We start from the raw sequence: 19,014 nt of genomic DNA, 5'->3' as shown, positions 1-19,014 counted from the left end.
AGATCTGCTGATACTAACCAAGCACAATGTGACCAAAATTGTCCAGATGTTAGGGAGGGGTACCACATAATTGTTGACAAAGAAAACATATTTTTTCAGATTTAATACTGTTTTGCCATGAACAAGAATACAAACAAAAAGAAGTTAAATGTGGTCCATATCCAGAAATCCTATATTTGTATTGTAGATATTGCACTGGTTTACCCTCTGGTTTACAGTTTAGCATTCACTCTTTAAACCACAATTTGACAATTGAAGCTGAGGTCAGCACTTTCAAAATAAGTAGCTTATAAAATCTACTGAATACACAACAAATACAGACCATGCTTCATGATTGAGTAAACAATGTGTTTGTTTGCAAATGGACAGGAGGCAGCAGGGATAAAGATGCTGAGATGTACACACAATTTAAGTGAGGACACACCTGATACCTTGAAGCACTGGCCTGAGATTCATGTACTGGTGTGAGTCCTGCTCAGACATGTTTACTGACTATAATGCCAGGAACATTAGGGGACATTTTTAGGGGATTGTGTTTATTCAAGAATATTTTGTCTCTTTTGATAAGACCCATGCAACAAAAACAGGCTTCAACATGATTAGACTGAGATGTAAATCGATCACTTCCTAGTTTCATTTTCTGTGAGATTTGACATTGCTGTGGAACAGCATAGGCCAACGCCTTGGTTAAGGACATGACTCATCGTAAGGGGATTTTCAACGCTGGCTTCATTTATTTACACAATATAGGATGTTCAGCTCAGTTGAAAACCTTGTAATAATGATGGGTTTAGAACGTTTAGAAGATTTTAGCTTTTGACTGGATTGTCATTGCTGATTATTTTTCACTGAGATGAAAGAGTGTTATTCCCTATGCGGGAATGAGTTATCTCTGCCTGGAACTCGGTCATGACCCGAATGTTTTTTAAAAAACCTACTTGAGAATACTTGGGAATAGATGAAGCACTGTAGTCATGATATAAACATCATATACTAATATGAATCAGTACTTACTACTTTGTTCAATAGAACAAGAGTATCCTTTGATTTGTAGGCCTTCAACCAATGGAGATCCACAAAGTAAGATGTCCTTTGTACGTTACTGCTGCAAGAACTTTTCTTTGGCAAAGCTGTTAAACTTAAAGAAGCAATGAATTCTTTTTAAATGCAAAAGATAAGGTCAGAACTGATTATTAAGAGGGCTTACCTGAATATTGAATGATTTAAATACTTACCTAATACACAAAAGAGACCCACAGCCTAATTGTCTGTTAGAAGTGCTGCAATTGGGTCAAGTTAAATTCTAGATAAAAAGAAACACTCATTTATCTGGTCAGGGTGGGTCTGGAGCCCACCTAGAAACAATGGGCACAAGGCAGGAACATCCTTCTGGACTCACACACACACCCACACCAAGGGGCAATTTAGTACAGCCAATTCACCAGACGAAAAAAAACGAACTCCTCATAGTCAGTGACCAGAGCAGATCAAACCCGCATCTCCAGACACCTGTCACTGTACACCTGGCGCATTACCTTTTGCATCTCTGTGCCACCCTTGAAAAAAAAAAACTGGTCATATTTATTTTTATAGGGTCCAAAAAAAAAAGATGATTCCAAGTTTAAACTGGTGAAAGATAACAGGACACCCTGTTCTGTTTTGAGAATCACTAAAACTTATATATCAATGGTATAGTAAGTGTGTCTGCAGCCACGTATGACTGTCTGTCAGAATGTCTAAGCAGGAATAGAGGGGCTGTGTTAGGGAGCATATGATGCTAGTGAAATTGATTGTAATTTGCTTAGAGGCATGTGATTTCTGTTGTCCCTGTCACATGCTGAGTTAGACTTCATGTGCTTTGGACAAGATCTAGTTTGAACAGCAAAGACATTGGGCCTGCTGTGGTAGCATTGGTTATTAGGAATGGCATATTTTTCACTAATTGGTTTTGAGCATGATGTGAGTGTTAATAGATGGAGGTTGCAGGTACTAGTGATCCCTTAAAAACAATTCCTGAGGTCAAAATACTTTTAAATAATTTAAAAGAAGAAATAATTTCTCAAAAACACAAGGTATTTAGGTAATTTAGATAGGGTATGCTATAGTAGTTACAGTTTAATCTGAGATTCTCATTTCTGTAACCTGTACTTGTCTTTGTAGCAGTAATAAACACCTTTAATTAACAAAAATCTTTTGCAGTTTGGTGTTTTACAGGTGGGTGTTTTACAACATCTTATTGGTGATATGCATTATTTTCCATGTTTAGAAAAGGAACTCAACTTGTATAAACAATAAACCATAGCTTGGTTGTCATTAGTTCTCTAATGTAATGTTATGTATGGAGAATTCAACTGTAATCTAAAGAAGAGCAGTGTTACCCATAATGAGTCAAATACTTGCCCACCTATAAATGTCTTCAGGTTTTTAATTGTATCACATAGATACACTTAAAAATTGGCATAGTGATATAGATTTGCCCAGCTGGGGTATTCGATCCCTGGTTTAAATAGTGGAGAGTAGCTATATTACCCTATGAGCTAACATTTGTGTTCTTTGTCTGTGTTAACTTCTATTTGATACCATTGGCTATGGTAGAAAGCAAGATTCAGCAATCAGAAGTAAAAACTTTTCTGTGAAAGGATTTCAGTATTAAAGTCAGCTTAAGTCAGAAATCATACAGTATGTGTAATGTGACATTATCAGGGGTCTCTGAGCTAAATGCTGCCAAATGACTGAATGTGTTTTGCCAGTGCGTGGTGATCAGAATCAGAAGTTTAGATGTGTTCAACAGCTTTCAGGTTTTGATTAATAATAGGTAAAAACCATCATCTCTAAATTACAGACTAGTGTTGTTAGATAAAAGGGTTCAGCCATTTTCAGTGAAGCTATAATTTACATTTACATTACATTTACGGCATTTAGCAGACGCTCTTATCCAGAGCGACATACAAGGTTATTCATATCACAGAGGTGGGTCAATGTAGTGTTAGGAGTCTTGCCCAAGGACTCTTATTGGTGTAGCGCAGCATAGTCACCCAGACCGAGAATCGAACCCTGGTCTCCCACATGATGTGGTAGCTCACTGGCAGGTTGTGGTGTTATCTGTTGCGCCACACCAACCACATAATAATTGTAATATATATATAATATATATAATATATCATTGTTATATATAATATATAATTGCTATATAATTATTGTGATATTTTTGTTTTCATTTAAATGTTTTGGAGATTGCAGTGTAATTATGCAATGTAGTGTGTTTTTGTAACATTACTATTCCTTCTGTTAGGATGCTTAGACATTGATTGTTGCTATCGGGTCATATTGTTAATGGTGTTTTACAATTTTGATTCATGTGCTACTCCAAGGGTCTCTGCACTGCCCTGAAAATCACAGTGCCATTGATCTAAAGAGCAGCAAATATTAAAAGTAAACTGGTAAAAGCGAACAGAACATTGCAAAAATGAATGTCTGCCCTTTGTAAACAGGCTGAGGCTTCAGGCTTTTGGAATGACCCAGAGAGAAACAATACACTCTTTCTCATCAGGTCAGGCTCTTTAGATCACGATGTGGATCAAGACCAGCAGAGCTTCAGCCAGCTGATTGGTTTCATCTGCTATGGTTTCTTGCTACTGCTGTTATTGAAAGAGAAATAGATGGATAAAGTGAGAGAGTGATGATTATTTCTTTTGAGGAACCGTGCTGATGGTAAGTTTTGTCAGACAAATATTGTCTTGATACATCTTCAAAAGCTTAATGTGAAAAGCAAGAGCTTCTCAAAAACAGGTGAACAAAAAACAAAACAAGGGACTTTTTTTATCATATGTTAATCTGAGAAACTGACAAAACATCAGGTGCTGTCACTAAGAGTTAAAGGAGCAGGAGTACTTTTCATTTAGTACAACATGACTATAAAAAAGTAGACACTGACACACATCACTGAAGTCATTTTGTAGGCTAAGTCTCTTGAACACCTGTATTGTGTGGTGGGCAGCTTTGAGGGCCTAGAGCTACGTAATCAAAATGTTTTGTCGTGCTCAACACCTGGAATAGTTCAGACATGAGTCATGGCTCCTCAGATTGTGCAGAGTTCATGCCCAAGAGGCTAGGAGACAAGTGCTCATTCATGGCAGAGAAGTCAAGCAGGCAAAAATACTCAACACACAGTTTGATGCCTTTACTGACAGCAGGATTTCGGGGGGTGGGGGTGGGGGGTGGGGGTTGAGCTATTCTCAATATTTACATGTTCTTCGTATTAGTATATGAATTTTAAAATATATATTAGTAGAGGTTCAGTTCATTCAATTAAAATAGCACCAAATGTATGTACTTAATGTGGGGTCTAAGTGTGAATATTACTATATTGATTCCAAACTGCCAGTGTACTGATTAATAATTTGATCATTTGAACATTTTCACTTGCAATGCCACAATGATGTCCTTTCAAGAACGTTTCAAAGAAAATGGCAGGCAAGTGAGATCAACATAGGGAAGAAGTGTGACATTTAGGGTTTGTTTGGGACTTGAACAGGTTCACAAAGAGCAGGTTCAAGCAGCTGGTTGGTTCTGTTTAAACAAAGTTCCCACGCTTTAATGCTCTTTAGGGTCCTTATGAGGAACTCCTTTGGGCAAAATAGCTTTTCAACATCTTAAAGTCTACAATGAACTATAGGGATCTGTCTTGCGTTAATTTTAAGATAGAAAATGAAAATTAAATAATAATGTTGAGGACAACATTTTTTAAGAGGCTTTAATGCTCTCTCAGAATGTTTGTCTCCAGGTATCGTATCTATGGAACAATCCAAACCCTGAACCAACTGATTTTACTTTGATTCATTTCCTTGATATGTGTGAACACCTTCTGGAACCAGTCAGTGCCTGTATTCCATTTAAGTCTAACCTTCAATTCACAGCCCATTTCTCTTAGTCACATAGGCCAACAAGTGGTGAAAAAATGTGTTAAACATCTCCTGCTAATGAATCAGGGCTATGGCAACAGGACACAATCACCACCTTTCGAATTACAACACAAAGCAAAGAATTGAAATAGTCATTTTTTAGCGAACTAAGTCAGAACTATGTTTTTGCAGTACGTTTAACAGGTGGAATTAATTATTTTACCATTTCTGTATCTGTACACATGTATATATTAGGCCAGAGTCATCATTTCTGGTCTTGGCAGGCCAGTGTCCAGCACCCTCTAGTTATTTCCATGGCCTATAAACACACCTGACTGAACTCAATGGTTAATTGACATGTTTAGCAGATATCTGATTCGTGAAAGCACCAATCAGTGCTGGACACCTGCCTTTCAGGAATAGAAATGGTGACATCATCATTAGGCTGTCTGTGATATGGCAAGACCTATTCAATTGCTATAAGCTATTACAAACACAGGGCAATTACGTGTATTCTTTTAATAACAAGAAAAGATGAAGTGTTAAATATCTGAAATCTTTTTTTATTCATTAAGCGTAAAAAAAAATACAAAAATAATCACCCATTCCACTTTTAAACACATACTGTCGAGATACAATCATTTCAGTCACACATACATTCAAATGTATTAAAAAAATATTGATTACAAACACTTGGGCAAAGTCTCTGGAGATATTCCACAGCTTTGAAAGGCACTTGAGAGAGCATTGCAAATGTCAATGCTGGTGTACTGTCATGTAATGTTTATGTAATACTTTAAATATTTTCAACAGAAAAAAAAGATGTTTGTTTTGCACTTGTTCCCTCTGTAGCAAATGGCTTTAGTATTTTTTTTTTGGTCCTTAGTTATTTGGTTTGGACACCACCACACCTGCTATGAAATACAATAACAGCAATAAAAACAAAGTTACTATCATACCCTTAAACATCCAATAATGGATAATAGTTGGCATAAATTACTACTCAAGTGAGAGCATGTGTAGGCCCTGTTAGGACCTCCCAAATAGTACATAACAGTAAACAATACTACAGTACGCAGAAGGGTAAAAAGTCCAACACTGATGAAAACAGTGAGAATACTGTTCAAACTGGAAGCACATGATGGAGCACATGATAAACAGGAGTGATGTTTTTTTTCTACACTGACATGAACAGAAGACTCGGTCACAGATCCACATGGAGTTAAGGCTACTGGGTGTTCATCAAACAGTCTTTTTTTGTCCTGCGCAAAGAGTGTCATCTTAGAGGGGAAAAAAAAAGAAACTGTTCAGTGCTTTTTTTTTTTTGGTCAGTGGGCCACGCAGCAGCCCGACTCCTCATGCTTGTGTAGGAGCGACATTCTGGAGAAGGTTTTGGAGCAGTTTTTGCACTGATATTTCTTCACGTCTGAGTGGGTCTGCAGGTGGGCTCTGAGGTTGGACCTGTCCGCAAATGCCCGGCTGCAGTGAGGGCACGAGAAGGGCTTCTCACCTGGCACAACAGTGACACACGTCAGTGCTCGGATGCAAATGTATTTAGTCTGTAACAATCATCAGCCAAAAGTAGAATAATCAAAGGTGGACATGGGCTAATCAGACAAGGGTAACACCTAATGTTAAGAGTGTTTAATTAACATTTTCAAAGGTTCATTTTAGTCTAGGAGGCAAATGAACACTGTACAGAGTTTAATTAGCACTGCAGGTCTCTAGTCAACACAGGAGGCTTTTGGAGACATTTGGGTTGGCTGGGCAAGTCCACTTATACTCTGTGTATACTCACTCACAGCTCTATGTAGCCAACTAAGACTATGAGCAGACCTTACAGTAGACCATTTGCTTTGTCAACTTATCAAACACTTACCCAAAAATGTCTATTACCCCAATTCTTCTAAAACACCATTCCCTTAGGTCTCTACCATCAAACATTGCCTTACTTAAGTCACCAAACTATGATTTCCCAAACCCTGCTACTGCTTGAGCACTCATTTCTTAAAGCATTACACTTGCTTGGCTAAACATTTGATAAACAAACTATGACTAACTTTCATAAAAGTCTAGTGTAGGTCTATGGTTATGGAAAGTGGGAAATAAAGTAAATGCATGGGAGTAAATAAGTGCTCTGCTGTGAGAAGTTATGGAATTAAGCAGATGCAGGGAGTCTGGTGCTCTTCTGTGAAGTAGATTAATGGAAGAATGGGAATTGGTTAAATATTTACAAGCCAATAAAGACTTTTTTGGGCCCACTGCTATGACCTAGAGTAATGTAAGACATGACATTTAACAGAGAGAGGCACAGCTTTTCCCTCACCTGTGTGCGTCCTGATGTGGCCTTGAAGCAGCCACGGCCGGGAGAACGCCTTGCCACACATTTTGCAAACGCAGGGCAACGTGTGTGTCCTTATGTGCATCTTCAGGGCGCCGAGGCTCACGTACTCCTTCTCACAATACTTGCAGCTGAACGACTTTCTTGCCTGCGCGTCGCAGTGCAACTGCTTGTGCTTCATCAGTCCCGAATATGTGGAGTAGGACTTGGCGCACAGGCCGCATTGGAACTTCTCCGTGTCCTCGACGCCCAACTTGGCAGACCCTCGTTCGTCCTCGTCGCCGCTCCTCGGGCTCTCCGAGCCAGCGCGGCCTTTGGACGAGACGTCCGAGAGCGGGGAGAGGGAGCCAGAGACTGGGGACAGGTCGCTGGGCAGCGGAGACAGCAAAGAGTCACTCGTCGTCCACACGGTGATGGGGTTGTACGCCACGGGGCTCAGGACTTCAGGCTGAGGTATGACGGGCATTGGCAGGCTTTTGAGGAGATACGGTGACAGAAACACTGAAAAAAAAGAAAAACAAAACATTTAACGATCAAAACAAGTTCAACTCTTTACATGCTGGTAACGAAAACTCTTCTCAGGAGTTAAAAACGTATGGCCTATAGGCTACTGCTATGTAGATCAGTCAGCTACCTCAGCGGGCAGATTAATTAACTATAGTAAATTCGCTATATTTCTTCAAGATTTGTCGAGTCTTTTTTACCTGTTGGACTCTCCAGTTCACTGTAGTTGGGCTTCTTAGCGGAATTAAAATGCTTTTTCACCAGAAATGAGCGCGGCATTTTGAAAAACTCTGTGAAAAGGAGACAGTATAACGGTCCTCGACACTTCCCCAGTATGACAAATCACTGAAACAGAGTAAATCCTCACTGCGTAGTCCAACAGAGAGTCATCTTTCAGTGCAGCCAACTTCCACAATCTAGCAAGTAACCGCTAGCAGCAGTAAATACGTGTGACTTCTTTTCCCACCTGTTTTTCGGAACACCCCGCTTCCTGCTCTGCGATTGGATAGTGGCGTCCCGCCTCCTGTCATAGGATTGGCTAATAGGAGCCTGCCGATTGCGCCGGGATCGCCTAAAAGTTTGTTTTTACAAGCCGTTCGCCAATAGGAGGCTGGACTTTGGCCGGAGTACGGGTGGGAAAAACAATATCCAGCACTTGTAATCAGGTGCAAGAGGCGGAGTTGCAACAATGTTTGTATAATCGAGGCCCCTCGATCCAATGATTGGCGCTTTGGTTCTCAGTGGGTTGGGCTCAAGACGTTTGGACGGTGAGACAGGTGTTTTTGAGGAAGCATGCCGGTTAAAGCGGTCTGTGAAACAGTTCATAGTTGTCTATATTGAAAGCAAGGTCTGGTCTGGTGTGTTTTTTTAAACAGCCTTGGTTTGAAATGTATACTTCTAGGGTCTGATTTTTGTTTGTGTCATGTTAAACTCTTTCTTGGATAGGTTGAACCATTTACAGAGTTCTGCAAAAAGGTTCCTAGCTGCTCACAAACGCTGATCCTGAGTGCAGAAGAGTTGAGTTCTATTAATTTGGTGTACTTTTGGCTGCTTCCAACCTCTTGTTGGAAGCACAGCTTCTGTTAATATTCTATTTTTTGTCTTTGATGTGATCATTTAGTCACAAAGAGGAAGATGGTTAGTTAAAATGTTTGATTAAAAGGTCCAGAACCTTCCACCAGCAAGAGCCCCTTAGGTAAGGTAGATAGATTGATACACCAAACTGTCAAATCGCAACTACCACACAATCACATCAAGGACCAGTTCTCAGTAACTAAACAAAAATGTAATTTTAATGCTTTTGTTACACCTAATAATCAGACAGCATATACCAGCTTTCCTTTTATGATTTTCTTTGACCGTTCAAATCCTCACAAACCACCCAATGAATGTTCAATCAATATCCTGATCTTATTTCAAAGTAGATTCGGTTTAATCTAAAAAAAATGTACTGAGGTCCCTCACTTTACTTGACCCATACTCGTGAGGTCTGTGTTAGAGCTGGTCTGGGCCAACAAAAAGCCACTTGCGCCCTCTTGTGTTCATGGCAATGGTCTTTCATACGGCTGACAGATTATAGGCTTGCGTGGCAGTATTTGTCAAACATGTCAAGCATGTTTAGGGCATACCTGTTCTCCACATATAGTGTAAGGATTGTTTTGGAGTTTTAAATGAAGCAATTTTCTCTGAGGTCGGTTTGCAGGTTCGAAACATTCTAATCTCTAAAGGTCACCAGCTCTTATCTTTGTGAAACAGCAATAGGAATAGTGGGATGGACACGGTGTGAAACACAAACTGTGAACGGGTGTATACATATTAGTATACATCAGTTTTCACCCCAAATCAGAACTAATTGGTTCTGCCTCTGCATTTATGCAGTTTGTCTCTCTGTTTTCCCAACATTGGTTCGACCCCTGCCTTTGACCTTATTGTCCTGGCCCCAGCTAAAATGGAGATCTTGCTTGGTTCTGCTTATGAATTGAAGGCCCCTCTCACACGTATCCGGATATTTTTAAAAACCCTCCCTCCACATGAAAACATAGCAAATTGCTGCCTTCTTAGATTTAAATGATAAAACATTTTTAATAATGCAGGTTTTGCCATATAGTGCCCTCCAAGAGCTGTCCTTATTCTTTCAGGAGCTGTCAGCATGAAATCTTGATTCTAGGATTTTGGCCACTTTAGGGTTATACTTTTGCTGTCCATCAACTTGAGGACCAGAGTTGTGCTAATTTAAGTCAAGTAAACCATGAATGAGACATCAGCAGAGTGCAGGAGAAAAATCTTAGATAGTTGAGATCAAGATGTCAAATTGTGTCAAAGTGATGGAAAGAGCAAACTGTGGAGGTGAAAAGGAATTTGCCCTAAATCCAAAGCATACCACTTTATCTGTAAAACATGGTGGTGGTGGAGTTATGGCCTGGGCCTGCATGTTTGCACAGATACTGGCTCATCATCTTCATTGACGATGTAATTGCTGATGGCATTAGAAAAGTAGGTGTACAGAAACATTTTAGCAGCTCAGGTTCAGGAAAATACCCTTAAATAGGAGATAACTGCAGTGCAAGTCTGGCAGAGCATTACCACAGAAGATTCTGAACACTTTGAGGGATGAAACTAAGAAACAACTCTTCAGAAATCCAGTAATGTGCACTTTAACCACATGTAAACTGTGTGAGAACAAGTCTAAGAATAACACATTATGTTGGGATCTGTAGGCCTACATAGACAGCAGTTGAAGTTCCTTCTGAAATATTTATAATGATGATTCACTTTCTACCCTGTCACAGCAACTTATTTGCAACAATAATGGAATCACATTATTAACACATTTATAAATAACTGACATGATAAAGACTTTAAAATCAAAAGCTTTTTTTTATTCAAGCTTGACCGTTTATTTTCTACATGCTTCGACCTTTAACCTTTTTAGCTTTACCTCTATATTCCCCTGAAGTAGCCATTGCGTTTAGGTTTTCACCAGTGGGCTAGCTATATATAAATTCTCAGGCATAAATAAAATGAACCAAGACCGTTATGTAACAGTTTGGGAGTTTTTTTTTACTTACTTAGGCTTTGCTTTTGAAGGGGTATACAGCAACACAGAGTTTGAGGTTCACAATATGTCTATGTATCAAACAGCCATGTGCCGAACACTTATTATTCAACTATGCCAAGAAAATGCAGTTTTCATTTCTAAGGCACTTTTAGACCAAATATTTACACTTAATACCCTCTGAATAACAGAACTGAAACAACAATTTATACATATAGCAAACTTCCGTTCCCATGACATCTCATAATAGTCTCTAATGTTTTACATGTAATATTATTCATTGGACCAAAACAGACTTCTCTTGTTAAATGGATAATGACTGATTCAAAAGTGCCTAAATATGATGCCTATTTCTAGATATGCTCTTACCCAAGCTAGCAACTGTACATGATGCTCAGAGATATTTTCTGTGTTTTTACATTATAGATGTTGTTTAATAAGAAATACAAAGATCCAGTTGTATTTACAAAGCAAACTGTGATTATTTTCAGGCAATGTCATAATAACTGGTTTCATTCAGAGTTTAACTGTCAACAGTTAAACTCTAAATGGTTGGTGTGGTGCAACAGATAACACCACTATCTGTCACTGAGTTACAACACCATGTGGGAGACCAGGGTTCGATTCCCGGTCTGGGTGACTATGCTGCGCTACACCAATAAGAGTCCTTGGGCAAGACTCCTAACACTACATTGGCCCACCTCTGTAATACCAGTAACCTTGTAAGTCGCTCTGGATAAGAGCATCTGCTAAATGCCGGAAATGGAAATGTAAACATAGCAAAAAAAAGAGAGATATTTTAGATAGCAGAGCACCTGGCTGAATGATCTACAACACAATAATATAGCAAAGACACTTTTTCACATTTTATAGAACTTGGGAATGTTCCTTAGACATATCTTAAAGCCAAACTACCTATACTAGGTAGACTGCTTTTCTAACCATATGTTACTGAAGACAGTAATATGTTACTGTCTGATCCAAACTGTGTGAGCATTTGCACATCTGTGACAGCGGTGGGTGCAACCTAAGCGTTTAATAGAAAGGGTGTCCACAAACATTTTAACAAATTTCCAGAATGTATGATGTTTACGTTTACAGTTTTAAAATAACAAAAAAGTAAAATGGCACAAATCAAAAGTTTGGTCACTCTGCAAGGTCTTCCTTGCTTCTGGTATGTGAGATTCTTCTTTCAAGTTCCACAAATTTATAATGATGAATATGTTGGTGAACTGTAAGGACCATTTCTTGTTGTTTGAATTTTCCTAACCCTAAATGGTGCACAGACAAGTTTTGTCAATCAACAAGTAATGAATAAAAAAATACAATCTGCAAATCTGCAAAATACAGCAAGGTTCATGATGAATACTTCAAGGTTTATGGTGATTTGAGTTGAAAAAAGTGCTATTCTTCAGATCTCTGCTTGAGGGTCATGAGGGTCACTCTCAATGTTATGTGCTTGAGTGAAAATAAAGGTTGGTTGATTAAAGTTGATGAGTAAATTTTAGTAAACATTCAGATAGTGAGAGCATAAAGCTGTTACTTAACAGCTTTTTATATTCCTTGCTCTTATATCTCTGTTGAGTATTTAGTAAACAACCACATTAGCAGTAGTCATAGCTTGTTATTCAGTAAGTTAATAATAAAAGCCAGTGTTAATCACAACGTATCTCTGTTGTAAATTCTCAACCTGTAGATGTATATACAGTTTTTTTAAGGAAACTGCAGGTCAGAAGGCCAGTCAGGTGGAAGAATTTGGCAGTTCAATCTGACGTTTTAATTGATTAACTTTTTTTTGGCAGTTCAATCTGACGTTTTTAAAAGGTTAAATTCTTGTAAATCTACATTTGAGTATGATTTAAAAACAGTTACTAAATACCTACAAAAAGGGAATGAGAAAGCATTGGTGTTCAGTATTAGCAAGAGTGGCTTACATATAATTATGCATAAAGAAGTATCTTTTCGGATTGGGCAACTTTATTTCCCCCAAAATAATTAATTAAAGATATGTAGTGTTTTCAGGTATTTGTGGGTGTTTTACAATGCTGATGTAAAGTGGATTTCTACAAATTCTCCAACCTTTCTTTATCATTAACAGTTACTATTTATATTTTCAGGAATATTTTGCCTTACAGTGCTCTGTATGTACCTCTACACCCTACAAATATACAGGTTCCACTTGAGATACACTAAGGCTGCATCTCAAAAGTATTGTTAAAACAAATTGTAGTTAATAATAAATTAATAGATTAGAATTATAGATTTCTATGATGGAGCTTTTAGAAACTAATGAAAATCTTCATTAAACTCTGTCTGGTTCCTATCACAATCACTGTCAACAATTCTAACTTGGTAAGTTTCTTTAGAATAAGAAATTTCAGATCAAACCACTCTGAATAACCTTGTTTACATCTAAACTATTGAATTATAAAGCAACAACTGGAATTTCCCTTTAAATTGCATAATGTAAAATCTACATTCCAGAGGCTTGTGCAACAATTTAGGCATTTTAAGTATTTTATTATTTATTTGTAACCATTGCCACAGCTTAAGAAATATTTGTCTTAAACAAATATGAACATCTGCATGGTTATTCTTATGCAACAAGATCCTTATAATTTGTGTTAGTTTCACTTAGAACCCAATAGGTCTCTTCAAGAGCCCTTAAATTAAACATGCTATAATACTGATCTCGAGAAAAGTCAGTTAAATAACATAAACCATGTCACAAATAAGTGGTAGCATAAAGGAACTCTTGTGCCTAGTGGAGACTCAAAACCCTCAGTAATTAAAATGACACACACTAAGCAGATTTTCTATCTCTCTGCGGAGGGAAAATGTTCAATGTGAGCTTGATTTCTTATCTACCAAACCCAATTAGGAGAAGGAGGTTAGCTTGCTTTGTTCCGTGCTAAATTAAAGCAAGGGCGTTTTCTTTTAGGGCACAATGACAGTGTCTTGAAACTGTTCAAGCTGGTTTTGCATCTTGCAAGTGTGTGGGCAGCAGAACATCTACATGGCTTCCATGAAGAACAATATGATTCTGCATGCATCTGTATGTTATTGCAGTAAGGTTACAAATGCAGAACACTGTCTCGCATACATTTCAGAACATTACTAGCCTACTCTAGTGAAAAGGTCCTTAAATAATATCTATCAACTAGGCATTTGGCATAAATATATCACTTTTATATTCAAAGATATGATTTGGCTTAAACCAGTTTCCTAACTCCAGTCCTGGCTTATCTAACCTGCCTAGTTTTGAGTAAATTTGTTTTATTTTACACCCCTTTATTGCACTTTATTCAATTGTCTGACATGCTTTAGTCAAAATACACCACAAAGATCAAGCACCACAACACCCTCTTCACCCTGTCTAAAACAGACCTGCTGGTTTACCAGCTTGTTCCTTTGGATGATGATAAGTCAGTTCTTACACATATGAGTATGAACAGTTTTTACAGTTTTGTTATTGGGGCAGTTTTAAATTGTTGTTTTAAATTTCAAGTTTTCTCTAAGTAAAGATCAGAGATATTCACTCATCCGCTTCCATGAACCACTGCCAACAGATTATGACTCCTCAGAGTACATCAGAACACTACTTTTGCTGCTTAAACCTCTCCAGAATCCAGAATGCTCACTATTCTTCCAGAACGGGAACCAAGAAGGGCCATGGACAACAGCTCCATTCTCTCACTAGCAGTCGAGGGCACAGCTCAGCTCATGAAGCTAAGCAAAAATTGCAATCGATATTATGTAACTCCCATTGCATATAAGTTTATTAGCATGATTTAAAAACGTATAACTGTTAAACCAATATAATAACCAATTATACAAGAACAACTTAAATAGCTCAACACAGCTAATATAACACCAAATGGCTCTTTTAATGACTACTGCAGTCTCAGAATTATTCAAGAAACTTGTCTGGCTATGCATGACGTTTGCAGCAGGCCATAACAGCAAAAGGCTACTAAGTACTAATGATGCTTGTCATGAAGATGTTGGATAATTCTGAAACCACAGTGGTCATTAAAGTCAAGTCAAGTCAAGTCAGATTTATTTGTATAGCGCTTTTTACAACTGTTGTTGTCACAAAGCAGCTTTACATAATTAGTACTTAATAAAGGACAGAGACAGAGAAGAAAGAAGAAATAACATGAAGGACCCCCCCGTGAGCAAGCCAAACGGCGATAGTGGCAAGGAAAAACTCCCTCAAAGCTGGAGGAAGAAACCTTGGGAGGAACCAAGACTCACAAGGGGGACCTATCCTCCTCTGGTCAGAACTATTTAAACATTAATGGTAAAAATTACTAAACCAGATACAACAGAAAGTTAATAGTGGTGATAATAATAGTGGCAGACAGCCACGAGTCCATCTAGGTTTCAACACGGCCACCAAACAGGCAGCAGCGGCAGGCGGGAGAGCCTCCGGTCCGCCATGGGTGGTGGCGGGTGGGGGGGCCCGCTGGCCGGACTGGTAGGTGGCAGCTGGTTTGACGCAGGTAGAGGGGACCTCAGCGGGTAGTCTTCCAGCAGGTCGGGCTGGGTGGCCATTTACTCAGAGAAGGTAAAAAGAGAAAGAGAAAGTTAGTTCTGAGAGGAATTTTATGGAAGGCGGAGAATGTTGAGCATCCACATCAGAGTGTGTCTGACGACTCCGGCATGTCTGATTATAACAGCCTAATTAAAAAGAGAGAGCCAGAAGGTAACACGGACATGGGTGCACCCTGAAAACACCAGCATCTATCTGCTCCACCGTCAACAAACCTGAGTGATCCTGAGCTGTAGGCAGCGAGGCAACAGCTCCAGCATCTCAGTGTACTACAATTCCCTGGGTCCGCGAACCCCTGGACCTTCAACCTTTATCTAAGAAACATTAATTACCAAAAGCTAAACTAAACAGATGAGTTTTCAGCTTAGATTTAAAGATTGAGACGGTGTCTGAGTCCCGAACATTATCTGGTAGGTTATTCCAGAGTTGGGGGGCTTTATAAGAAAAGGATCTTCCCCCTGCTGAGGTTTTCTGAATTTTGGGAACTACTAAGAAGCCAGATCTAAGTATTCTTGATGGTTCATAATATGTAATAAGATACCGCAGGTACTCAGGAGCAAGGCCATGTAGGGCTTTATATGTTAATAGAAGAATTTTGTATTCAATACGGAATTTAACTGGGAGCCAATGTAGTGCTGATAGAACTGGACTGAACTGAACTAGCTGAAGTTTATTGAGGTTCCTGCTGGAACAACCTGACAAAAGTGATTTACAGTAATCTAGCCTTGAGGTAATAAAAGTGTGTACAAGCTTTCCTGCAACGTGTAGAGATAAGGAGTTTCTTAGTTCATTATGTTCCTAAGCTGCATAAAGGCTGTCCTACTAATATTGGCTATATGTTGCTCAAATGATAAATCTGAATCGAATATGACGCCAAGATTTTTACCTGCTAAAAATCTTAATAATGGAAGCATCAGCAAGTCTAACATTAAGTCTGAGTTTATATCTAGTGTCTTTTGGACCTAAAAGGAGAACCTCGATTTTGTCACTGTTAAGAAGAAGGAAGTTATGTGACACCCACATAGTGGAGAGTTTTATGTCCTTTACACAGTCCTCCATTTTCTTTAATCAAAAGTTATCATCAGGTTGTGCTGATATATAGAGCTGTTTGTCATCTGCATAACAATGTAAATTAACATCATATCTGCTTATAACTGAGCCCAGTGGTAACATGTATAATGTAAATAATAGCGGTCCTAAAATAGAGCCTTGCAGAACTCTATATCTTACTTTAGTGTAATTTGAAGATAAATATTTTATCTATCAAACTGATAGCGTTCAGTTACATATGACTTTAAACACGATAGGGCTGTTTCTGTGATTCCAACCATGTTCTCTAATCTTTCTAGTAATATAGTATGATCTATTGTATCATTGTATTGTAGCAAAGCCTGCACTGAGGTCTAGTAGGGTTAATAAAGATACATAGCCTTGAGAGGTAAGAAGGAGATCCTTTGTAATCTTCACTAGGGCTGTCTCTGTGCTGTGATTGTGTCTGAATCCAGATTGGAATTTCTCATACATGTCCTTTTTACTCAGGTATAAGCAGAGTTGTTGGGCCACAGCCTTTTCTAATATCTTGGATATAATGTTAGGTTGGAGATGGGCCTGTAATTAGACAAAACACTAGGATCAGGATTTGGTTTCTTGATTAAAGGTTTTATGAAGTTTATGATTCAAATGTAAGTTACTCTGTCATTAAAGTAAATGAAAAGCTAATGGTGCTGCTGGAATAGAAGAAACACCACTGACAAAAATGTAGACATTGAAATTACTTAATTGAAATACTTACATAATTTCCTTCTGAATATTACATTAACACAGTTATTGCCAGAAGTAGTGATCCTGTTGATGCAATATTTCCTTTTCTTTTATTTTAACAGTTGCACCACCCATTGAAAGTAGTTAATATACTAATACCACTACATTGATTACTGATTTTCTGTTGGCATTAATTACTTTTTGCGCTGGAAGAGGTCTATGATTGTGTGCCTTTATTCTCCTTCACAGAGAATAATTTCATTGCCACAAACCAGCCTACCTGCTGGTTATGCCAAGGCCTTGATATGTCTGGTGTTCTTTTGAATGTGCAGAATCAAATGTGTCAACTTGTGATGATTTGTGAATGTGAGAAGAAACTTCTACCTTTTTGAAGGAACTTATTTATGGCAGACCGTCACAGTTTTTTTTCCAAAGAGCAATAACAAAAGCAGTTGATGATGTGAATAACCTCTCATTAGATTTCAGTGATCTATTGGCTGGATCTTAAGGGTAAGAAGGAAAAAGAACAGTATGTTGACTCTACAAAACCTTTCTGTCAGTTCATGGAAGGAAATTATGTTTGATGTAAATGTTGTTGGATTATTTGTCACTCACCAAACAGCTGTTGAGGTGCACATCAAGTCACAATGCAGTGACAGCAGGGACAAGGTACCTGTCGTGAGATATCATGCTGACGACTTTCTGCTCCGTATGCTAATATAACATACCAAAGAGTTTGACTGTTCAGCTGGAGACTTCTGTAATGTGAGAGTACAGCAACAGAGAGTAAAAATAAATGAATAAAAATTAATTTCCTGCTCATGCTTAAAGGCATACAAATGCCAATAAGTGAAAGCAGTTCTGCAGGTACATGTGGGGCATGTGGGGCACATATATATATATATATATATATATATATATATATATACATACAGATCTTACCATTTAAGGCATGCACCCTGTTGCTGGTTGTCATGGACCTCTTTTGGTAAGTATTGACCATGCATACCAGAAAACCCCCATAAGACCTGGCTGACGTTTTGGAGATGTTCTGACCCAGTCGTCTAGCATCACAATTTCACCATTGTCAACCTGGCTCAGATTAGTATGCTTGGTAATTTTCTGCTTTTAATACATGTGCTGCCTTATATATCCCACACCTTGAAAGATGCCACTGTAGATGAAGATATCAATGTTTTTCAACTCTGTCAGTGGTGTTAATGTTATGACTGATTGGTGTATGAATATTTAGACATTGAAACAGCTTTTGTAATTAAGCCTCTGTGGATGTAATGCCTTAAAAGATTTACAATGAAACAATTAAGATGTGATTGCAATGTAGACTTTCAGCATTACTTAAAAAGTACTACATTAAGGTATAGGAATTTTTACATAGTCCCTCTATTTTCACAGGCTTAAATGTAATTGGAAAATTAAATGATAAGTAGTTTTATGGCCAGGTGAGACCTCTGTTCTCAAAGTATGGAGATAAAAAGTTGATTACAAGTGTTCAATTTGCATTTGGTAGTGGATATGTGGTCCAAAGAGATTCAGATGCAAGTAAAGGAGGTTGAAAAAACATAACATACCTTTAAGAGAGGTAGCTTAAATGCTTGGAGGGGTCAAATCAATAATTTTGTACATTTTTGCATTGGCAAGCTCAGCAACACCAAAAAAGAATATATAAAGCTCTGGAAAAAAATTTTCTTTCTTAAATTTGCATCTCCATGTGTACGGCAGCCATTTTATTCCAGGCATTTCATCAAACAAAGCTGAGTTACCTGAATTTGCAGACTATGAATGGCATAAAGTCACCCAACAGCAATGTGAAAGACTAGTGGAGAGCCTGCCAAGTGATGAAAGCTGTGATTGGCAGTCAAGGTTATTTCACCACAGT

General features: G+C 38.3%; 1 protein-coding gene across 1 annotated transcript; it reads right to left on the bottom strand.

Annotated features, from left to right (window-relative positions):
* Positions 1 to 5,438: 5,438 nt before the first annotated feature.
* Positions 5,439 to 8,177, bottom strand: snai2 (snail family zinc finger 2). Its single transcript, XM_072678983.1, has 3 exons — positions 7,947 to 8,177; positions 7,228 to 7,743; positions 5,439 to 6,411 (listed from the first exon to the last, which is right to left on the bottom strand). The coding sequence occupies exons 1-3, from the start codon at positions 8,023 to 8,025 to the stop codon at positions 6,230 to 6,232; spliced, it is 777 nt and encodes a 258-aa protein (XP_072535084.1). The 5' UTR covers positions 8,026 to 8,177; the 3' UTR covers positions 5,439 to 6,229.
* Between the last annotated feature and the right edge of the window lie 10,837 nt (positions 8,178 to 19,014).

The sequence above is a fragment of the Salminus brasiliensis genome, chromosome 5 (genome assembly GCF_030463535.1).
Source record: "Salminus brasiliensis chromosome 5, fSalBra1.hap2, whole genome shotgun sequence".
Lineage (NCBI taxonomy): Eukaryota > Metazoa > Chordata > Actinopteri > Characiformes > Bryconidae > Salminus > Salminus brasiliensis.
This window is presented reverse-complemented; position numbering and strand designations above follow the sequence as displayed.